Source organism: Chiroxiphia lanceolata, chromosome 1 (genome assembly GCF_009829145.1).
Source record: "Chiroxiphia lanceolata isolate bChiLan1 chromosome 1, bChiLan1.pri, whole genome shotgun sequence".
Classification (NCBI taxonomy): domain Eukaryota; kingdom Metazoa; phylum Chordata; class Aves; order Passeriformes; family Pipridae; genus Chiroxiphia; species Chiroxiphia lanceolata.
This window is the reverse complement of record NC_045637.1, coordinates 148,324,783-148,349,646: the sequence shown is the minus strand read 5'-3', so window position 1 is coordinate 148,349,646 and position 24,864 is coordinate 148,324,783. Positions and strand designations below refer to the sequence as shown.

At 40.4% G+C, this 24,864-nt stretch overlaps 1 protein-coding gene across 6 annotated transcripts in view; it reads left to right on the top strand.

The window, feature by feature from the left end:
- DPP6 (dipeptidyl peptidase like 6) overlaps window positions 1–24,864 on the top strand; it is a 550,202-nt gene that overhangs the window by 369,214 nt on the left and 156,124 nt on the right. For all 6 annotated transcript variants that reach the window (XM_032687013.1, XM_032687020.1, XM_032686996.1 and 3 more), the window contains exons 2-3: window positions 9,131–9,245; window positions 15,568–15,666. In XM_032687013.1, coding sequence (XP_032542904.1) covers window positions 9,131–9,245; window positions 15,568–15,666 — 214 coding nt within the window. The remainder of the gene's footprint in view (window positions 1–9,130; window positions 9,246–15,567; window positions 15,667–24,864) is intronic.

Genomic DNA, 24,864 nt, shown 5'->3' with positions numbered 1-24,864 from the left:
GTACAAGCTGGGGACAAGGGGACTTAGCTGGGAGAGAAAAAACTTCATACTGCATTCTGCTCCCACAGCTGCTGATGTCTTTTCGTCTAAAAGCATGGTGTAAAACACTTACACGTTGTTTTTCCATTGTTCAGCTTAGTTAAAATTTGTGTCACAGAATAATATTCCTTTCACAATTTTCATTAAAATCTTAGCTACATACTACAGAATTAGAGACCACATATCAAATATGACTTGATCCTAGAAACAAGATTCTAGGATTAATTAAATTAAGATTCTCTTAATGGTATAATTATAAGATAAGTAGCATCTTCATATAAATATTGCTACAATGATGAATAAAGAAATTGCATTGTCTTTGAAGCCTTCACACATCAAACAATTTGTCTTTTTCAAAACTGTCAATGACTGGTGTGTGAAAATAAATTGTTTAAAAATGTGTAAAACTAACCTGAATTTTAGCATCCAGAATAACTCTGGAGTTTGTGTTTTATACACTTGCTACACTGTACTTTGTTTTTAATAGGATATTCAGATGCTTGAAAAATCCAGCACTATAGTCTGATTAATTATGTTATATGGAAATGATTAAAAGACTCAGGCATATTACTAAAAATGTTGTAATTGTCCTCAATAAGGGCAGATTCTTGCTTGAAGCAGAGAGGAACTTTTGTCCCTTGTGAAATTCTTCTGACTTATTTGTTTTGTTTTTTTTTTTCCTTCTGGATTCAACCTTTATGTAAAACACATTGCTTGAGGTCCCACGGGGGACAGAAATATGTGATTTTTGCAGGTTCTTTACTAAATTTGGAGAGTGTTTTAGTAAGCACACAAAACAGATTTTACCATCACATGCTTGTTAGTCTGGACATTTTCCTTTGCTCAGTACATAAAAGGATTTAATTTTGTGTCTCGCAATGGAGGTTCAAGTAATTTTCATTACTTTTGAAATCCCATTATTATGGACTCTGAGCAAATGTTCTCTCCCCCCACACAAAAACTGAATCGTCCCTGCAGCCTCTTCCTCCATACAGAGCCATCCCACTCCATCCTCTTGCTGTGGTCTGTCCATGTCCCTCACCTCCCTGTGGAACTCCAGGACTCAGGAGTCAATCCTGTCTCTGACCTGGTTTCCCAACTGCTCCCAGGGCTGCGGGACCTTCATGAGCCATCACCTTGCAGCCCTCGTGCAAGCCACAAACCTCACCTGAAATCCCCAATCCACCATCATCCTGCAAGATGCAATGCTGGAACATATTTGGAAAAAAAAACCAGCTGATGTATTTCAGATGGCAGCTGTAGATGGTGGTGGGCATGGTAGGTTAGACTGTGGATGTTTTACTTTTTCTGTTTTTATTTCATTTCCCCACACGTGCATGAAGCTTTCTGCATGTTACTGAGAGTTACATGTGTCGACCAAAAGAGAAACAATCCTCCCATAGACTCCAACTGCTTTAATTCACACCTGAATTCCTGGAATTATTGTGTTGCAGAGGTGTTTGTAGGTAATCTGGCAAGGTAATTTTTACTTTCTTAGCACACAGTGCAACTTCTGCATCCTGAGGTGGATGGACACCTCAGGAGAATGCAAAGTGAAATTGATAAATCCATTTTTGTCCCCCCTGCTGTGCACATGGATTTCATAATTCCTCTTCCCACTGTCTCTGAATTGCAGTGATCTCAAACCTTGGCTGTCTTCACAGTTCTTTTTTGTGTTATTCCCAAGCAAATTATTTATGAATTAAATTTTGTTTGCCTTATGTTTTCTTTCCTGTACCATTTAGAAACAAAGTGTTTGCAAACTAAATAAATTAAAAAAATAAAGCCTAGTTAATAAAATATAAAATTGAACAGAATTTCTAGTGCTGTCTTTCTACCCAGGAAGATTAAACATCTGACTACTTCCCTTATCACAAATTATTTCTTGGTGTTCAGAGCCATAAATTGAATGATATTGTCGTGGTTTTTTTTTTCTGAAATACAGTTTCACTAAAAATTGCAATTGTCTATTTGCAAATGTAAGCAGAATGGCATTTTGTTGGAATAAGTGGAGAAGACAGAGCTGAGAGGTGGTTTCCCCAACCCCTAAAATATTTCAGAGAAGCTTCTTTTCCCATTTCTCAAGATCATAATTCTTCGAGAATTTAAGTAAGGAGATGTCATCCTGGCATGCCTTGGCAATATCACTCTTTGCAGATGCTTTCTGCGTGGGTATGAACAGGCTCATGTGTGTGTGTTGTGGCTCAGTTTGGAGGGAGCCAGGCTGTCAGGGCATTGTAGTGGAAAAACTGGAGCTAAGCAAGTGCTGTGGCATGGAGAAGTCCTGGGATCAGTGATATAGTCTGTGGCATTTGGGCATGCCAAGCCTTTTTGTGGATTTGATGAACACACGGACTCCTCTGCAATAAAATCCTAACCATCAAACCAAGTTTTACTTGTGCCATGGCAAATATTTCACCCTTGGAGATGATTTGCTTCTGTTTTAGTGGGTGAATGCATGTGCTTATATCAAACACTGAAATAAAATCAAAGGAATGCTGTTGATTTTATGGGCTCTGTCAGTATTGGGAATGGATCTTTAATTATGACTTGAATTACAGTAGCAGCCAAGGGCCTCTGTGAGGATTCACAGTCCCACCGTGCCAGGTGCTATAAAAACATCTGGATTACAGCAGACAAATGAACCAAACTGATGGGGGGAAAGTGAAGGAGATTAATAAGATGACACTAAATCAAGACCATCACAGTTCTTGGCTGAAAGTATGTCTAATCACTTATATCCTGTGCTGCACCCAGGTTGCACAGGATATTGCCATCTCCTTTCTCCTGTCCCTGGGTCAGAAGGTGGCCGTGCCCTTGGCTGGAACCACTCCCAGTGCAACAGGTCCAGATGGTGTTGGCAGCTTGAATTTTTGTCACCTTTAAAATAGGCTTCTGGCAGAATTTCGGAGTCCATGTGCCAAACTTCAAATTTGTTTTGGAAATTCCATGGAATCACTCTGTCCCTAAGCACTAGGAATAGCTTGGGAATGTTTCAAATGGCAGAGCTGCTTATTTGCATACATCACAAGGGTGTAGGAGGGTGTTGCAAGTACTTCTACTTGGGTGCAAAAGTCATATGAGATACCAGTTCAAAATAACAGAGACACTGTATTATTCTTTTAGTGCTGCAAGGTCTGGAGCTGATCCAAAACTGTTTCATCATAATGCCCATAAAAATGATGGGAAGTTATTAAATATCCATTTTGGCAATACAGAACAGCTAGGAATTACAGATACTACTGTATTTAGATCGTTTTACGGATATATTATATATATATGTATATATTTAATTTAGAAGGAGCTCCAGGTTTCATTTGTAGCTGACACAGACTGGCTTTACTCCAGTGGAGCCAATGATCTGTGTCAGTCAATGCTAGTTGAGAATTTAGTGCCTTCTGCTCTAAAACTGTGGAAGACCCATCATCTGTTAAGCTACAGTTAGGCGTGGGATGCAGATGGCATTCATTTTCTCCTGTTAGCTTTGTAATAGAAACATGTAAGACTGGAAGCTCTACCAGAGCATAAAGCATGCAAGGTTTAATTTTACAGGGAGCTGAGTGTTACAGGTACAGCCTTTTCCTCACTCTCAAACACTCATTAATGCCCAACCTCAAACCATTTACCTATGTGCACTTTGCAGAAAATGGTGAGAGGACATGGAGCTACAGGGCCAAATGGAATGGCTTTAGGGCATTCATAAAAGAGCCTCCCAGAAATTCAGGGCAGGAGAATGTGTTGCATTGTGTGCAGGGTAAAAGATTTTTCTCACAGTGCTGGGGATTAGACAGCAAAGATGTTAACTGTTACTAAGTCATTGCTCCCTGTTAGTAAAAGCATTAACAGAAGAGGAAGAAAAACATAACGTAGTTGTCTTTCACCACCACAACAGGCAGATGGTTTTATCCCTTTCCTTTCTGTTGGGGTTTTGCAGGAAAGCCCACGTAACATGCCATGCCTCATTTGTAAAAACAGAGCAAGTTTTTATTCCTCTCAGTCTCACCTTTAGCATCTGAACAACTGAGTTTACTGTAGCCCCAGGCTCGGGCTCTGTGTCTATCTGCAAACTGATTGTTGTTCAGCATCACACTCCAGCTGGAGCACAGCTCAGGGTGATCTGCAGCAGCAGGGGAGGAGGGAGGTGAGTAGGGAGGAGAAGGAAAAGGAAGAAAATAAAATATCCCCAAGCAAAAGTAACTCAGCTTGAATTCAGAGGTGAGAATTATGCAGTTATGTGCCTATTATTGTTTATCTGTGTTATGATGCTGCCTAAGATCTGTAGTGACTGAGGTTTCCACTGTGCCAGGCAGGGTAGCAAAAATGATTGCTGCCTGTGAAGAAACTCCATCCTAAATTTAAGGCAGGGGAGCAGTGGAGGATCCAGACAGGAGGATTGTGATAAGACAGTAAGGCAGTATCAATCAGCAGTATAACCTGGAGTCTCAGTGAACCTCCTGCTGTAACCACTGCAATGCATCTAGTTTACTGCCATTATCATTGCAATTAGTGTTTCTTTTTTTGCAACATAAGGTTAATAATCTAATAACTGTATGGGTTACCCACTCACTCCTCAGCTCATTTGTTTATGACTCAGCAGTTATAATCTGCTGCAATTTTGTATTATAAAGAACTAATTAACAGCAAGATTATTTTTCCACTGAATTCTGCAGGACTTTTTACCCAGGACAGCAGTGTTCCCATACCTTAATTCCTCAGCAAAGTTTTTATTCTGCACCATGTTCTGAACTTGGTGAGCTGACTTGACAGAGACATCACACTTACTGTTATGTCATCAGGCAAAAGTCTTAATTCAGAACCAGGTAGCATGAGGGGAACATAGACTACACATTTTTCAATTAACAGTTTTATGAGCTTGTTAGTAGATTTTTCATTTCCTGTGTTAATTAGTGTAATACTTCTGGTTGAAATTTAGAAATAAATAAATAAATAAAGAAGGCAAGAAGCAGAGCTTGCAAGAATGGCAGGTATGGAAACTATAAAATCACTCCTATAAACCCTGATCCTGCCACCCCTTCCTGCACCTGATTTTGTATCATACCATTCATTTCTTGGATTCTCTTTTGTCTTTTTCTTTTCTTTCATATTTACACCACTGTAAATGAGTTTAGAGCTCAGTCTCCTGTCCACAGCCATGGCCCAGTGTCACCTGCTTCAGGAAGGGCCCTCACGTATAGCACCTCTATCTGGAATGTATATATTCCTGTATAATGCACCTGGGATTTATTGTTATTGCATAAAAGTGGCAGCTCTGCGTTGAAGAAGACTAAGAGGCCCACCATGACTCTCTCACTACTGATACTTCAAAGATTTTGGTCCAGGATGTATAATTTTAATTAATTAATGCCAATACTTGACAAGTGATGTCTATATTGTCCTTCTTTCATTTAGTAATGTAGACATGGTTATTAAAAAAAAAAGAAATTGTGCTTGACGAATTGTTTTAAGAAGCTGTTATATTTTGTAATGTGGTCACTGTGCTGGCAGACTTTTGACAGGTTTCAAATAAACATGCCAGAAATAATTTTGTTGACAGCATCTTGGATCGGAGCACATCCAGCCTTCATCCGTAACGTGTCAGTACAGTGATTCTTTCACAGGCAGGAAAATATGTCACCACAGATCTGTATTTTAGAGTCTTAAAATACTGTAGGTTGTCTAGATTTATGGCTTCAAAGTCAACTTCACAGGTGGGTAGCGATATTTTTCAATCATAAATGAAGATGAAATTGATAACGTTTACAGTTTTCAATATGCAGCATCAATGAAGTATGCTTATGTTAAAACCTGTGGTAACATCTGGTTTACTTTCTGAATCCAAAATCAATTAAAGTTTCATGTAAGAGGAAGAAGGAGGTGAAAAACAAACAGCAAAGGAAAAAAAAAGAGAAAACCAGGCTGGAGGGCTTTAGCTTTCTTGCTGAGGTTATACAGATGTGTTAGAGTGAAGCAGAGAGCAGGTGGTTCCTACTGATGAGTGACTTTGTTTTAATTTTTTCTATCATCTTGTTTCCCTCAGAGCAGAAACTGTGTGTGCTTGGTTTATTTCTATTTGTGTCATATGCTCAGATTTCAGTATGGAAACCAAAGTTGGTATCTTTAGGATTAACAGCCATGGTCACAAAGGGCATCTGCTTGCTGGTTGATTTAGATCTCCGTGTTTACGTCTGCAAACTGGGATCTTTCAGGAAAAGGGCAAATTCTAGCTTTGTGCTGTGTGTTGGAAACAAGCCTTTTGAGGTGCCACTTCAAGAACATTATTTATGTGCTTCAATCTGTACCTGCCTAAGGCTTAATTAAACACCTTCCTGGTTTCAGTTCCAAAGCACAGAGGCTTTCCTGAGCAGTGTGAATAGGCAGCTGATGTTCACTGCTGGGAAATCCAAGTGAAAGGTAGGAATTTGCTGCCATGGGGTATCACAGGCCTCTGGTGAGGTTGTAATCTCCTGGAGGTCAAAGCTGGTCACAGTGACACAGCAACATCTCTCTGGAATTAACAGAAATACAAATAGGAATGGTGTGAGGTATCAGTGCTATCATACCTGTGTATGATGTGTCTGCAGTTTTGCTGTAAGTGATTCTATCAAAAGAGACTTCAAATGACTGAGGAAAAAACAAGTAGCTTTCCAAGCCTGTGCTGAATAAAGCTGTTTGTCTTTCTTTGAAGTGTCATTTATCTCTTCTTGCTTTTTATCAAGAGAAATTTCCTGCTAGAATTTTGAAAAGAAAGTGAAAATGTTCTTTTCTGCTTCCTTGCAGTGTATTGAACCCCAGTGTTTTGCTTATGAATAGTTTTCCTCCTCTTGATACACTAGAAATTCCCAGTCTTTTTTTGTTGAGATGTTGCTCAAATATTGATTGGATGCCTGAAGAATTAATAGAATTATGACTTGATAATGGATTCAGTGAAAGTACAGATATCCTGAAAGCTTAAGTATGTGTGTGTATTTCTGTCACACTCGGGACTCAGGGATGGGGAAACCACACTTAATGCAAGGCTTTACTAAGATTTTGAACTACAACTGGGTTGTAGATATAATTCAAGTCCATGATCTATTTTTTTTTTTCAGTTTTAAAACTTCTGACCATTTGTGGTGAGAACATTAGATAATTTTAAGGGCTGTGACTGTTGCCATCAGTTCTGTAACTCTGTCATTGTCTTACCTCTGTCCCCAGACACTGTGAGGGCTTGTCTGGGTTTCTCAGCTGCTTCTCCCCAGTATTCCTGTCATCCCTCTAGGTCCCCCTGTGCCCTGCTGTGAAAGAAAGAATATTTTTACCACTGACTAAGAAACCCCAGATTCTTTACTTGACTTATTTATAATTTTCTTTTCCTAGGAAAGGCACAGACTCTCTTTTGTGCCTGTTTTCATCACCTGAAAGATGGAGACCATAACCGTTTCCTAAAAACAGCATTAGAAGACTAAATTAATTAGCATTTGTATTCATGCTTAGAGTGAAGAGTCTATAGAAATGGAAGTATTTAAATTCTTTTTGTTTGCTTGTTTTGGAAAATTGCATTTCTCAAGGCTCCTGACCTACTTTCAGATTTTTTTCCAGTACCAATAATAATACATTTGTTCCTTCTAAGTATTTTTCATTTCCATTAGCCAAGTGCAAATGAGGGAAGGCAAGGAGGGGAGGGTGTGCTAACCTCTACCCATCCTTACTGGAAGAAAGAGAACCCTTGTGTCTTTTCCAGAACTAGAATAACCGATGGAGCACAGATGCTACCTCAGATGTTTAATGCCTCAGACTTGACTTTCCATTGCAAATTTATAGCCTTTGTAATGGATAGATTCCCCAACATAAAGGGACTCTCAACATTATCTTTCTTTGTGAAGTGAATTCTTGATATGGAAATGCTGAAAAATATTTTCCAGTGTCTTCTGAAATCAAATCTGTGAGGTTTGCTGGGCCTCCCTGATCTAGTCCTGTTGCTGTGTATAAGAAAAGTTACAGCAAGTGAAACAAACTCTGAATTACAGAAGAACTAATAATGAAAAATTTAAAATAGAAAAAAAAAAAGAACAGACTTTTAAAGAAGTTCCAGCAGCTCTGTTCTAGACACACCATCTCTCATAATAAAGGAAATTAGGCAAAAATCCTAAATAGATGAGATTGACTAGGAGGAAGAGCATCCAGCGTTGTTCTGGCTGTGAGGCCAGATCCTTTAAGTGAATTCAGCCTTCCAGGAAACTGGAGTGCACTGATATTTCATACAGTTCCTGGGGGTGCTTCAGTGTGTGCATGAAATCACATGTAATGCAAAATGCCAAGGGGAATCCGGCAAAAAGCATGAAAGGAATAAAGTGCAATAAATATTCAAGATCTTGTGAATGCGAATTCAGCACTTCATAAACCCCTCAGTCTCGAGAACGGGGGTGCTGCATACGTCGCAGACAGAACATATGGTGCAACTACAGTGAAGTCAAAGCTAATCACTGATGGAGCTTTTATTGTAAAGTTTTAAGGATGTGATTAAATTTAATGTATATGCTAGACGAGAAGCCTCTCTTCAATTCCTTCGACCTGCTGGCCTAGGAATGCACACTGCCTGCCCTGAGGAGATGTGTTGTTTTCTGGGAAGGCAGAAGAGTTCACCGCGGGGATATCCGTATTGATTTTTATCTCCATGCGTGCCCCCGTGAATTATTTATCTTCCTGTAGTCTTCTCTGACATCTTGTTATAAAAGTCTCTTGGAAGTTACTGTAAAGCTCCTTATTGCCAGACTTAATGAGGGTTGGTAGGAAGTCAGCACTGTTAAGTGAGTTTGGATGAGTGCTGGGTTGGGCAGCAGGTGCCCATACGCCAGGAGAAGATGGAGAGCGTGGGTCTCACTATTGAGCATCCTGTGGGTACATTACATTTCTTCACTGTATAATGACTTGGGATGGATTCAGTTATTGCCACAATGTATTATAACAGCATGGATTGTATTTGGCTCATGGGCTTCACCCACCATGGCCACAGGGCACAGTTCTGAGGACATACCTTAGCATTTGGATTCTGCTGCTTGTTTCCTTGTCTAAGTGTTCTTTCTAAATGTCCATTTTCTTTTGATGTTTCTAGGAGCTGGTGGGGAGTAATCCTCCTCAAAGAAACTGGAAAGGAATTGCAATTGCCTTACTTGTTATTCTCGTTATCTGCTCCCTGATTGTCACCTCTGTTATACTCCTGACACCAGGTATTTATAACCTTTAACTCACTCCCATTCTGTTTTTCTTCTGTAATTTTACACTTCCAAGGGTAAAGGGGTTACAAACTGACTGAAAAGTCAGCATCAAAGGAATACTCCTTCCTGTCTTTGCCTTGATGTGATGCCGAGTTCAAGGCCTTTCTTAGGATGATTGTTTGAGAATTTTACATTTCAATTCAAAATCAGGGCTGCTGAGCTGAGGATACAGGACTGGAACTTGACTGCCTAAGCATAGATGGGGACTGTCATTTTAAATGTGCCAGGGTAGGGGAGACACCCACACAGAGCAGTCAGTCAGGACACAGGAACTCCTGAAATTCATGTCTATGTGGAGCAGCAGTTGCCAGTGGAGTGGTATATTCTAGACCATCTAAAATGGCATTAGATGCCTATGCCTAGGCACCTAAATCCCGTCCCATTTAGCTGGATTGATTTGCAGTTCAGACCATGGTGTTTACAAAACAATTTCAGACAATGATTTACCAGATAACACTTAACCACAGAAAATAATTAGTAACTTCCCAATAAGGAATTCTTTAAGTTAATCCCCTTACCAAGTTTCAGCAAAGTTCTGTGCACATAACCTCTGCAAATTACTTCTCTTCTAGTAGCTACTGAGGTTGTTGGCTTGAATTTTAATGTGGTGTCATTATGGTTACTGATTATTATATATTTATACAGCCCTGTAAATTTCCATGCCTACTTAGGGAGTTGAAATAACACACTTTCCCAGCTCTGGTAAGATTGTGAACTGAATATGAAATGACAAACAAAGTGAGACACAAGACACAGAGAAGAGAATTCAGTGTCAGAAAGGGTGAGGAGTTACAAAACACAGGAGAAGGTGAAGGTCCCCTGTAGAGGAGAAGAAAAGGGGCTCCTTCTTGGATGAGTTTATGCGAGTGATATAATCTAGGGAACAGCAGGACAGAGAGCACAGGGCTGAGGAGGAGAATGGAGGCAAGGGAGAAATGAAACCGTAGGAAATGGAAGAGAACAAGGTGGTGAAGTGGAAAAACGAGATGGAAGTTGTGTGGCAGAAATTTCCAGCTCATTACGTGTGAACTGACATGTAGTCCAGCTGGTCTGAGCCATCTTCCCTCACACAGTTCTTATCCCACAATCCTGCTGTGTGAACTGGAGACAGTGGCAAATCAAGCAATACAGGATTGCACTGAGTTAATTTGAAAATGAGTGAAACAATCATTATATTACCCTTTTGGTTATTTATTTTCATGCCATATTCAGTTTGTTTCATGTTATCCAGAACTTTTCAATGTAAATGTAAGTAGCACGCAGTCGTGCCAGAGTAATTATGTAATGAAATTAATTAAGGTTAAACTTAATTAAGGATCATTTATTAAATTAACTTTGCTGGTGTTCGGATTCAACACCTTTGGACAGTGCTGTTCATCTCTGAGATGTTTTGGGGAATGGTGAATGGACTATATTCACATCAGGCACAACTTATTAGATATGGGAATGTTTCCTTCAGTTTTACAGAAATGCAGTCACAGGCTTTTCAAAGATGCACACGAAAGCCTAGATTCCTAAACCCATACCTCAAGAAGCTGTCTTGAAGCTATAGGACTGCACAGATGGACCACAGTGGACCATGGGTACCACTTCTATCAAAAGCAGGATTTCATATAGTGGATACATGGGGAGAAGCATAACATACCTGTACAGACTTAAATACAGTTGAAGTCACAAGTCTTTCCTTTTACAAGACCACCTGTAATAACAATTTCCTTGGGAGAATGTTCAGAATGACATCTGGTGAGGACTTAGCAGCTCTGGTTTAAATTCTGGGATGCGTTATAGACCTCGTTTAGGACTTCTCCTACTCCCACAGAGAAAACCACACATAAAATCCACTCTAATGACTGTCATGACTATAGATACTGCAGTGCTGTTGTCCAGGTAAGTGTCTACACAGAGAAGGTGTAGTGAGCACTGAGACTCTGTAGTTATTGTTCTCTAATTTAGGAAGATACAAGTAAATATCAGTTATTACAATGACCTTCTGTTTTACATAGTGTGAAGTGGGAATATGAAATAGCCACATTGAGTTATAAATAAAATTCACGAGTGTATTTGTGTATTTATATTTGTGTGTGCATAAACAGAGATATTCCCCCTTTGGGATATATATGCACACACATAAATCACACAGTTTTTAGTATGTAATCAGCAACAACTCCAAATAGAACTGTTGAGAGATTTCCCGTGCTTAAAACTTGGAAATATACAAAGTCTTTTTCCAGGCTAAAATTTCCATTCATGTTTTCTGAGATTTCTAATTACCTAATCTGCTGGCAAATGGGGCTTGGGTTGGTTTTTGCCCTGTTGATGTTTCAGATCTGTGTCCTACATGCAAATACAAAAACTCTGAGCTCAGTACTGCTCCTGTTTTTATTATGGATCCAGAGTGCTTCATGGTGAGACTCTGCCAAGGGTAAATTAGAGAGTTTAGGTTGCTGCTGTGGCTTGGCAGCAGCTGAGTTCAGTCTTCTTTTGAGCCACTGGCCCTGGAACTTGTTACGAGGATGTGCCATGGCAGAAGGGAATGGAAGGCTCATTTCACAGGCATTTTCCACCAGCCAGTGCTAAGTGAGACATAGAGGCTGATTTGACAAACATAATGATATCACATTGCTAATCCTAACTGGGGATAGCAGGTCCCAACAAGGAAGCAGTGAGGAAGCTGGAGGAGCCTGTCCAAAAGGAGAAGCACAGTCTGTGTTTCCCTACCATAAAATAGTTCTCTGGAAGAAGAAATGTTTATCCTCTGGTAGCCAAACTGAAAATTAAGTGATGGATACTTGAACAAGAGGCAAGGAAGGGGTGGGAGAACAGTAAAGAAAGGAGGTGAAGCAGTTTTGTGAATGTTCATGGGGAGCTGCTAAGAATGAGAGTGACATCAGGTAAAAAAACCAAGCCCAAACCAAAACACACAAACAAAAACCCCCCTCTTCACTGCAAATTTCTCAAGGGGGGTAATGCAGTCTGGCTTGGGCAGAGCACAGTTCCTGAGAATACTTCAATTATTTTTAAGTCTTCCTTCTGATGATAATGTTAGAGTCCAACCTAACACTGTCCTACCAGTACAAATAACCTTTTGCATTTTACCTCTGAGTCCTTTACTTGTTTCTGTCTATCTCAGCCCTCTTCCTGGCTGGGAAACTATTCTTCTCCAAGTATTTTGGTGTTGGTTTGAAGGCCTGTTTTGCAGTGCAGTACCACAGCATGAAATGCAGATGCTCTAAACCCAGTGCCGAACATCATACAGTGCCTACAGAGAGTAATTTGGGGCATATATGGGATAGATTGCAGCATGCAGACATGTAGTCCATGTTCAAAGTAAATTGCTTAACTGGACCCTTAACTTGCACCAGTACTGTGAAAACTTGGGTAATCTCCTGGGTAGTCTTCTGCAAAGTCAAGAACAACTGGTAAAGTGGGAGATGGGGAAGATTTGCTTAGCAGGACAGATAATGATTAAGGTATTTAATAATTGGGGAAAAAGGGGATTTGTTGTCTCTTCAAGATTCTTCTTCAAATCAGTCCAAATCTTTAAAGGTTTTGACTCTTGGTTCAGCTGCAGAAGGGCTGAAATCCCTACTGGTATGGATTTCTCAGGGGCAGGTCACTCACCCTCCTTCAAGATTAGCTCATAACCTGGAATCAGTGGTCCTTGCATTCAGCAGACATGGTCATTACAGTAGCAGTGCTTTATCGCTACCTGATGCTTGTGTCTTATTTTATGAAATCCTGAAAACATTTCAACATTTCTATGATTCATTTATCCTTTGGCATTCTGGAACAACATTCTCAAAAGAAGCAGTGGCTGTGTGAAAGTTTACATTTCATTACTCTACAGTACACAGCCTGTGCTGTTGCCTGTGCTGAGGTTCTCTGATTTCATATGTGTGTGAGTGCTGCCATTCCACCCACCGTTGAAAAATGTGAAACTATTTATACAAATGATAACAGAGTGGGTCTGAGCCTTCCCTAATTGGTGGCTGCTCACTTGTCGCAGCATATGGCACCTGTAGAGGTCCCATCCAGGAGCTGTTCTTTGTGCATTTATACAAAGGCATGCAAAGCTTTATAAATATGCATGTCTGTGCATACACACACACATAGCAAAGCTGAAAAAAGGACCCAGCCTACAGAAATTTTGAGTAAAATAAAGCCTTCCTCTAATTCCATTAGACATTTTGCTTAGACAGAGGCTGCTTTCTCATCCCCTCTGTTTGGAAACGGAGGCAAACAAGGACTTTTTGCACGTGTTCCTGATATTTAAAGCTTTGTTGAGATATACATCAAGTTTTCTCCTTTCAAATCTGACCTTTAGATGAATAAAAGAAAGTACACTCAAATCCTCATTAAAATTTTTGCGAAATCCATAGGAAACATTTTTCAGAGATGGTACCAAGCATTAATTCACAACATGCTGTCAGACAGTCAAATGCATTGCCTAGAAAGCTTTGTATGACTTTTGATACTCAGGAAGAGCAAAGAAATATCCTTTGACCAGCTCTGCAGGAGAGCAATTTGTTTGTTCACAGTAGTTATATATAAATGTATATTATACACTGTTACAAAAAGGTGGGATTTTACAGAAAGGAGAAAGACTGCCCATTTGCCTGGTGTGGTCACTGCTTTTTGTGCACAGAGAGGTCATCTGGGGGAAAAGAGGGGCTAGGTCTGCCCAGGGATCAAGCAGGTATGCTGAGGTGGGAAAGGAGCTTCTGGTGTGCTGGCCACACACCCTGGTGCTTGCAATACACCCAGGAGACGTGTGAGAAAAGCATCTGATGTTTGCCTGTAGCAGAGCACCAGTGGTGATGGAAAGAAAGGTGGGCATCCCAAGGTGGCTGAAACTTTCTGACCCATCAAGCAGCCTCTGACTTGCACCATGGTGGAAACTAACTGGAACCATTTTCTGGGGTTCTTGTCACCTGTGTTTTCCATTTTGATAAATAAAATTATGCAGAATAACTTGGCATAGTGCTGTCACATGGAGGGATTTGGCTGAGGACCTGTATTACTGTGTTTTGGTATTTAGAAGCCACATTGAGCAGCATCATTGAAAACTCAGCCAGACTTGAGAAGAATATGAACATTAAAGAATATAATTTAATTTGATAAAAATGATAGTTTGTATTGAAACATCTTTCAGTGGGACAAAACACTGTTCACAGGTAATTTTCTGTCGTTTCAGGTAGCTCAGGGGTATCAGTTTAGTATAGTAAAGAAGATTTTTTCCTTCTACTAATTACCTGATTCCACGTTTCTAATCATGAATGTTCAGCATAAGTTTAGCACTAAACAAAGTTAAAGGTAGCTTAGGTTGCAGGATGCTAACAGACCTCAGGTATGAGGATAATGTAGTGAGGAGAGATGCTGTGGAAATACTCAGAATGTAGCCTCATCTTGTCTTTGAAAGACCTGACTGAAATGTTTCCATGAAAATATTATTTCAGCAAAAATTGAATGTTGAAAACAAATTTTTCATAGAGGGTGGCTGCTTGTCATAACAAAAAAAAAAGGCACTTGATGGGAAGACAGGAAAGAAGGAATATATTAATCAAAATTGTTGGGTTTAGTTTTTCTCTAAAATTTTCAGCTTTGATATTTCCATGTTTTCAAATGAAACTGTATATCTTTTCACTAAAAGTTAAAACTAGCATGGGCCAGCTATGCAACACCTAAGGATTTAGAGTTATGTCTCACAGACTTTTCAGACATATTTCTGCAACCAAGAGTCTGATTCCCATGTAAAATCCTTTGAGAATTTCTGAAGTAATGTGCATGAGCCCTTATAAAGTTAAATATATTTGCAACTATGGTTCTGTATGACAGTTTTTAAGGAAATAAAAATATAAACTGTAAAAGCTTGGCCATTTAAAATGCTTTTTGAAAATGTATCTGATGATTTCAGAAATGTTTTAGTGTTAAGTAGCTTTAATATACTTCGAATAGTTGATGTTATGTATCACTATGACATCTATAGGTGTGTTTTCATGACTTTAAAAATCTTCTTTGATCACATTTTGTCTGAAAATGTATGTTTTGGACCATGTCTTGGCCTTTTTGTAGTTGTTGAGACCAGGCATAAATAACAAAGAGGTTTCTGTTAATGAACCATTAGATGGTCATTTTATAACACCAAATATGGGAAGGGACCTGTGTGTGGACTGTTTCCAAATAAGATGTTTGCATGGCACTATTCACAGTTCCTGTACTTTCAGACACATTTCAAAGCTGAACTAATGGCAGTTTGGTTTTAAATCTTTTGCAGTTGAAGATAACAGCTTGTCTCAGAAGAAGAAGATAACAGTGGAAGATCTCTTCAGTGATGATTTCAAAATTCATGACCCAGAGGCTAAATGGATAACTGGTGAGTGAGGCATAAGCATTTTACAGTGTCTTTGCTTTGCTTCCTTGCTCCCTGCACATCTATTTTTCATGTCCTTTATTCCTCCAGTTCTTTATTTTGCTTCTGAATTTATAGAATCAAGGAGTGGTTGGGGTTGGAAGGGAACTCTGGAAATCATCTTGTCCAACTCCCTGCTCAAATAAGGGCAGCTAGAGCTGGTTGCCCAGAATCATGCCCTCAGATTCCTATTTTAAATCCTTAGATTCCTATTCCAGTTTTTCTCCTCTTTAACATGCAAACTGCTCTGTTATAACTTTTTGCCTAGGGCTCTCCCACGGGCTCATAGATAGGCATGGAAAACTACAGCCTTTGTCTCAGAGAGCTTCCAGGGCTTAGTAAGCGTTGTTAGCGCAGGGTTGAAAGAAGTGGTTGGAGCACCATCAGTTATTATTTCACCATAAACAAAACTGCAGATTTATATTCCCTCATCAAAACATTTTTTCCTGGCATAGAGGTGAAGCATTGCTAAGCAACAGGCAAACAGTGGTCCAGCAGCAGCTGGGCTGGGGCTTGCACACAAGCCATGTGCTCTTTTTATCCTCTGCTGCCTTACATTTTCCAGTCAGGGGAAAACCAAATAATACTTGAATTAATGCATGTTGTATTTGCAGTGGAGTGGAGCTACTTTGGGGGATGTAGATTCCAGCTCTCAGTGGAAATTGCTGCAGTCAAAACAAGCTTTGGCAAGAATAAAATGATTTGTTGTATGCTGTTCATGTAAGTTCCTGTCCAAGTCCTATTATCATGGAAGTTATTAGTTTTTATTTTGAATTTAATAGGAAACTGGATCAAGTCCTTCCTTGTGTTTAGCTTTCCTTGTCTGCTATGCCCATTGGGAACAATTTTAATACTTGTAATGAAAAGAGTGAGTGTTAAAAGGGTAGTGCTGAATTAACACATTCCCCAGCTGCAACTTCTCCCACCCACTCAAGTAGGGGGGAAAGCAGTTGCAGATGATACACACCTTCAAAAACACACCTGTTAGTGGGCAGGAGCTCTTTTTCAGGCTGTGTTCTGTGTGGGAATGCTGCTCCCCATACCCACTTTCTGGGAATAATAACAGAAATATCTGCATTACAGTTCAGAATTTTCTATCCAGCATCCTTTGCCTTTTAGCATGGGTATTCTGAATGGCCTTAATGAAGGAAAAGGTGTTTTATTGAGAACCTAACTGCTATTTTCTTTATTTGCTAGAGTATAACAAATAGAATATAGTGGAGGGAATAATAATGAATTAAGTAAACTTTTGCAGGAACAGAGAATGAAGTATTGCCCTAGAGCTGACTATAATATTCCTCCCACTGATGAGTATCACTTTATGTGGATATAAGGCTTATTTTCCACAGAACTGCAATCTTCTGTGAAAAAAAGTAACATTTCCCGTGCTGTTCCAATTATGGTCAGATGCTAAAGCAATATAAATTTTTGTTAAGAGTCTGATCTTGACTATTTTAAAATCCTGTCATGTCCCCTTACTGACTCCAGTGCAGCCTTACCAGATCTGAAATTACTAAAATATTGTTTTTGTAAAGTACAAAACACGAAGTCATGTTCTGCAAACATGCATAGATATTTTAGAATTACTTGTTCTATTGCTTTGATACAGACAACAATTGACACTGCTTTTAATATGTCCAGAGGAATTTTATGAAGCCAATAGGTACTCTGTAGATTTACTGAAGGATGACTTTGCATTTAAGGGCAAGATGCTAATCTGCAATGTCAATCATCTGAGGACCCAAACCCATTTTACAACATTAATTGCTTTTCTGCATTATAGTTGCTTTCTTCAGCTCTCTCTAGCTGGCTGAGTGGTGAAATCTTGATTAAGTCCCTGATAAGCAATGCAGAAGACCAGTAGCCAGATTCCTAAGCACACAGTTGTTATTGGTCTCTTAGTTTTCAGAATGCAGATGAAAGACTCCGAAAATGCCAAAACCAAACTAATTAACTTAGTATAGCAAGAATGCTGGAATACCTTAGGAAAAATAAATTGCATATTTTAAAATTGCATATTTAAAATTGCATATCAGTTCACCAACTGAGTTGATGCTCTGTGGAGATCCACACAATTGTTAAAGGATGGATACCTGTTATGTATTCTTCTTTACCTTCTTCTGTTAATTATACAGCAAAATATCTTGTTCATTCAGAAATCTGCGAAGTTCAGTCCTCTTGGCTCTTCAAAGCTCTTTTTCCTTCCTTTCCCTCTACATTATTGCAGATGACAGGAGATTGGTGGCCTTGCCAAAGATGAAGCAAGCTGCATGTTTAGGAGTATTTGAATCATCTGAGGGATTTGCTTGCTCCTGAAACAGTTCAGTCATTCTGAACACAGGAACACATTATCCTGTGTTCTTCCCAGTAAGCAAGGGGCTGATTCAAACACTCTGAAGGAACAAGGATTCAAGACATCCTTTGTCTTGAATGAGTCTTAGAGCAAGCATTAAAATAAATAAAATATTTATATTCAGGGTGGTACAAATATGCTGAAAGTTCCCTGAAATTGATGGAATGAGCTCGTGTTCTTGATTCTCAATGGGCAAGCGAAGAAATAACATATCTCTAGTCAATAGCTTAGTGTCATTCCATTGATTTTAAAGGAACTAGCTAAAAAAAAAGAACCAGTCTCAAAACTGACATAAATACACTTTCAGTGTAAAAATTACAGGCTTTTTCTCAGCTTTCAGTCACAACTTGTGGCTCACTTGTGGATATGTTTGCACCTTTTTTATTGGAATTGCAATTAAATTTACTTCCACAAAGTGGGAGATCTGCCAAAGTTGGAAATTTGAACCTCTTACAATTTCTGTCATGCCACTGTAATTTCAAATTCCAGTTTGCATTTTTGTCCAGTGGTTTAGGGAGAGGAAAGAATATTTTGATTAATTGTCTTCTGCTGCCCTGACCATTCTTGTCATTGACTCTGCTAAGAGGGGAGCAACACATTCATAGAGCATGTAGTGACAAGACAAGGGGGAATGGCTTCAAACTGGAGGGGAGAATAGGCTTGGATGAGATATGAGGAAGAAATTCTTTACAGTGATGGTGGCACAAGTTTCCCAGAGAAGCTGTGGTTGCTCCATCCCTGGAAGTGTTCAAGGCCAGGTTGGATGGGGCTCTGTTATACTATAGTAGGTGTAAAGCAGTGAAATTTGAGGAATTTGAGATTGTGCTGGTGGTTAAATGGCATTCCCTGCAGTCTAAGTGCAAAGAATCTTAACTGTGTCTCTTTTCCAGCCCTATTTATCCCAAGCATTCTCCTATGCTCTTCTCCTCATTGCTTGGTGCCTTGTACCCTACGCTGCCGTCCTCTATTGTGAACTTCCCTTTCCTGTACAAGTAGAATTACATTGTCCATATACTAAGCATGCATATGAGCTCCAATCAGTGGCTCATTTCATACTGTGTATCTTAAATGTTGTATTTGAACATTTCCTTGTTTTCATATCCCCCTCCACAGCCTGTCAGGAGTGTCCCATGACGGCCTTCTCCCACGACAGGTGGCCTGCTCATTAGTCTAGTCCCTAAATGCCTAGCAGTTCTGCTTGTGAGATCCACATTACCTTCACAGTAATTACCTTCACAGTTACTGGGCTTTTCCTGTAATTCCTCTCACGGTGGATTTTAGCTCAGGTTTCTGAAAGGCTCAATGGGATGCTACAATGTTCCTGTGGCGGTTGATGAAAACCAGGATAAAGAAAGCCATCATCATTTTATACTGAAGAGGAGCTCAGTCATCTGATTTCTCCTGCAAACAATAATTCATAGTCATTACCTAGACCTGGCCTGAGAAGCCAGTTGGGTTATGAGTGCTGGTTTGTGGATCTGTTGAGCTGCAGTGATTCCTGTCAGTTGTGAATCTGATCCCCAGCATCTTGGGAATGCTCCTTCGTGGGGAGGGAGCATCATGCCCAGCGTCAAGGAAAGCAGTAGAGACCAAACCATATGTGCCACTTGTGGAGACTTATGCTTATCTTCTCTCTTTGTACTTAATGGTAAACACATTTTGCCCACGTTGAAAGTACTTGGCTGCTGTTGTAGTTAGAAAAACACAACAGTGGCCTCTAATGTATGGACAGAGGTTACTGTGATCGATTGGATGCAACGTGCCATCATTACTTACTTTTTAGGGGATATTTTCCAGCCTTGCTTTTGGCATCTTGAAAGACAGAGTGTATTTAGCAGTGGCTGTTGTCAGGATTTTGGGCTGTATGTTAGTGACTGGAGGTTTTAATTAGGAGTGCATCTTCTTTGTGCTAGACACTGGCCAGACAGTCCTTACAGAGTGGTTGTAGCCAAATGAGGAGAATAAAGGTTGAAATGAAGGGCACAATGTAGTCAAGCAGCGAGGAGCACTGAGATACAGGGCGCCAAGGGACGTGTCTGGGGTCATAGGAAGTTAAAAAAATGTGAAAATCAAACCCTGCTCTCCAAGCAGCTCTCCTACTGCCCAATCACTTCACCTGCAATGTTGGCAAAATAGTATTTATTCCTGTGTGAAGAGGAATAGTGGGTAAATTTGCAAAAGGCTCTGAATGACATTTTCAGAAATGGCTCAGTTATTTGGAAACCTGCCATCCAGTGACAGCCAGGACCATGCTCACCTCTGAGAATGGCAACTAGGCTTTTATCTCAGAAGTCTCTTTGAAAAATGCACTAATAACTAATATCTAAATATGACTGAGTAATTCTTTTATCTTTAATACCGAAGCACATATGTTTTGTTGCATGTTTTACTAATAGCATCATAGGAGCTCTGGGCTGTTTTAAAGTCTAATATTGAATTTAATGACCCAGAACTAATAAGTTTTATTTACCATGCTGAAAAAAAGCATCTTGTAGTAACTGAGGTAATTTATTTCAGTTTACCTTTAATAATAATGCTTGGATCAACAATACTTGGATAGTCCAAAAGCCCCCAAGCCTCTTCTCTGCAGTGTAAATCCATTGCACTGTATTGATAAAAGCATTGATGCATTTCAAATGATGCAGATGCGTGTGGAGTAAATGAATTATTTATAGGTTGCTTTGCATAGATATTAAGAACATTGTAAGTGTTAATATTTTTCGTTGTGAAAAAGGTTTGCATTAAGGTGCTTGCTTTGACAGCTCTTAAGACTAAAATTATCCTGCTAGAGAGCTACAGCATGGTTAACTGGAGTGCAGGCTTCTCTGGGCTGCTCCTCCATGGGACAAAAGCTTCACAGAATCATTAAGGTTGGAAAAGACCTCTAAGGTCATCCGGTTCATCTGTTAACGCAGCACTGCCAAGTCCACCACTAAACCACGTCCCTAAGCACCACACTGACGTGTTTTTTGAACACTTCCAAGGATGGTGATTCCACCGCTTCCCTGGGCAGCCAATTCCGGTGCTTGCCTACACTTTCAGTGAAGAAATATTTCCTAATGTGCAGTCTAAACCTGGCACAACTCAGGGCCATTTCCTCTTGCCCTATCACTTGTTACCTGGGGGAAGAGGCTGACTCCCACCTGACTACAACCTTCTGTCAGGTAGTGGTAGAGAGCAGCTGACAGCCTGCAAATGACCAACCAAATTGTAAGGCAGCAGGAACCTTTCCCTGGCAAGGTTGGGCTGTTGGCATGAAAGAAAAACTCATCTTTTTGTTTGTCATCCAAGAAAAAAAATTGTCTTCCTTAGGCACTGCAGTTTGGAGTCTTGGGTGTTTGAGGTCTGTTAGGAAGGAGCTAGACCTTCATATAGGCATCCTGGAACTGTGGTGCTGCCAGAGGAAGGCCACACACTTGTCCCAGTTCTTGCCTTAAGTTAAATGAATGTAAGCTAGAAAATGCTCACATCTGGTGAAGGCATAAAGAAAATTGGGTTACTCTATCAGAATATTTGCCCACCTTGTTAAATAGAAATACTAGTTCATTAATTTCAATGTGTTTTAAATATGTGATAGGAAGGGTTAAATGAATGGGCTTCCTGGTCTTAATGGTTCAAAGAAAACTTGCCCCACTCACAACTGTGGTCTGCCAAACCTCACATCCTACTTCATGACACCTTGCAAAAGTGACCTTATGCTGAATAAAGATACCATCACTAGCAGAACATGCTATGTGGACCAGAGAAAAATACAGGGGAAGGACCAAGAAGGGTCTTCTGGTCTAGCATGTCATGGTTTTGCTGGGGATGGCCTTCAGAAACCCTCTGTTATGATTCATAAAGATACAGATGCTAGTTAAGTGAGCTTTTAGGTAGCGTTCATGCCAGTGGAAGTGTCTGTGTACTTTAGAGCTGATCGATTGCTATTCTTAATCTAAATGCCTTCACGAAGTGACAAGTAAAAGACAGGTAAAAGATCTTGCTCTCTCACGACTGCCACATTGAGAAAGAAGTGAGAAAAACCATTAGAACTATAATTTTGATTTTATAACCCATCCTGGATCATCTCCTTCAAGGATTTCTACATATCTGTCCTCTGAGAGCACTGAAGAGAAGTTGACCTACTGCCTTTCAGCTGCTGGGCAACTGCTGGACTTCAGCAGTGACAGTAACCTGTTCACCAAAGACAGGAAACCTGGGAATTAATGACTTTTTAACATAACATAATAGTCCATGGAGCAGAGCATTTCTGCCATGTAGCTGTTTTGTTCATAACTGCTAAAGAGAATGAAATGAGAAATCAATTTGGCTCTTCTAAAAATTACCACAGTCTGCAGGAGCAAGCTGAGGAGGAGCACGGTGCTGTGGCTTTGGGTGTGCCTCAATGCCTTTTTCTCCACAGTGCTGGGGTGCTGGTGGGGCACTTGTGCTGCTCTTGGACCGAGAAAATAATTCTTTGGTGTGTACAGCAACTTCTGAATTTAGAAGGAGAAATATGCTGGAGAAAGTCCTGTTCGGGAAAATTATCGCACCCTGGAAAAGCAGAAGTAACACCGTAGTGGTCAAATAGGGAGGTTGTTTGTGGTGTTTTTTAGTAGTTTGATGTCTTGAGGAGGTCAAGATTTCCATATGAGCCTAACCCTAAATTTAGGAGCCTCTATAAATAATTTCTCCAGAGCCTGCTGAACTCTAACCATTCCTCTGCTTCTCACTGGCTGCTGTTGAGCCTCTGAGTCAAAACATACTCTTGAGATACCAACATATGGCTTTAGCTACTGAACATCTAAAAACCATGTGCAGTAAAAAGTGGCCTCAGGCATTCAGTGCATTCTATTTGTTATGTCTCTGCATCTTGTCAGGTTGAGTGAAAAGTCTGGCCCAGGGACAGGGCTGGTGGCACGAGGTCACCTGGGAGAAGTGAGATGCAAGAGAGCGGGTGGTGAGGAGGACACTTACACAGTGATGCTGTGCAGGGAGGACAGGCTGCAGTCACTCAGGGGAGAAGCCCAGACAAGCAGGGAGGATCTTGGAGGTATTCCAGGTGGAGAAGGGGCTGGAGTTGTGCAGAGAGTGAAAATTACTCTGGAAGTCAGTACTACCTGAGAAATGGCTTAATGGCCTAAGATGAAGAGCTGAAAAATACATTTAGTTGCTAGGATAATATCAAAGGGAACAATTAGCAAAGCAAAGATGGTTAGAAGAGGCAGGAAAATTTCTTGGACTTCAATTCTACTTACCTGGGTTCTGCTAATACCTACTCCCCGTATCTGCCTAATTCTGTTCCCACTAATTTTTTTAAAACAAAGCAGGAACAAAAGGCTTCCCTCTGAAAGGCAACATGACTGTCTCTGTCTCATATGTTAGACCAGCAGGCTGGTTTCCTAGACTTTTTATATCCATTAACAAAGACAGATTCCCCATCCCCATGTCTATCTCAACTCCACTAAAATTAGTGTTTTTCTCTCAAAGTAGCTCAGAAGCCAGGCAATACCTCCTGATGTGACTGCATATGCCAGCAAGGAGCAGTTTTGGGGAATAATTTAAAGCTGTAAGAGGCCTATGAAAACTAGAACAACTTGGGCTCCACTGTGTGTTAAAATCGTTTGTAGATTTGAGGTAGAAATCAATGGGAATTAGATAGAAGCTGCCCTCTTTGCTTCTCCCCATCACCACACTCTGAGGTGCCCCGTGGCATTTCTGGGCTCAGTATTGCTGGTGGTGAGTGCAAACCTGCTAAATTCAGGGCTGGGTCCTTTTACATGCCAGCCAGGCAGATGTACTGCAACAGCACCCACTTCACAGCGGGGAGCCTTTTGATTAAGAAAAAAAAGGAGAGCAGCAGGGATGGAAGTGGGAAGGAAACATCATGATGCCACGGGGAGCGGTAGCATCTGTGGGGGACTTTAAAGACGTGGCTCACAGCAGTAGTGTTTCTACTGCTGGAAGGAAAGAACTGCACATGGCAGTTCTGCCTGTGTGCTGAACAGTTTGAATCCAGTTGGAAAAAGGATCTGGTTTTTTTCATCATGTTCAGAGTGGCTTGAAACCAAAACCCTGCTGGCTCTCAGGGCCGAAGGAAACGTACTGGTTTTACAGGGGTTTAACTGAGAGAGGGATTAGGTGTTCTCTCAGTGGGTGTTAGTTAAAAATCCAGGTGAACAGCTAGAGGTACAGTGTGACACTGATGGATGCACTTCCCCAGTTAACACCTGTCAGCAGGTAAGGGTGAGCTCCCAGCACTTCCCACATCCCTGGGTAAGGGGAACTGCTGCGACAAAAATTGTTTGTGATAAGCCTTTAAAAAGGATGGTCATAATTGCAGCCCTGCTGGTTGAATTTCTACTAAAATAAAGTTGTTTTTTTTTATCTTTTGCCTCTTCAGAAGAGTATAACACAGGGAAGAGGAGGAACAGAAACAAGGAAAGCCATACTCTTGGGTGATGGAGCAAGCTGGACACAACAGAGGGTGATGGTCTTCTCCCTTCCCCAGGAGCCTGGCAATGTTTCACCCTAAGGATGGGTTGCTTTGGGAGAGAATAAGAAATTAATTTCATTTAGACCCTACAGTGCTAAGAAAATCTGAGCAGATGGGTGGGAGACTCATTTTTGAACTATAGGTAAAGAAGGTCAAGAATGAGAGTTTGCATGAACTTGCTGAAGGTTTTCCTGACATCTGGCTGGTGTGAAGGTAGAAGAGTTTTGGGAAAGAGGCACCTAAGAGATGAGCACCTAGGAAAAAACAGAGGGAAGAAATGAGGTGCATAATTTCAGGATATGCTGGGCAAAAAGCACATTCAAAGGAGGACTGT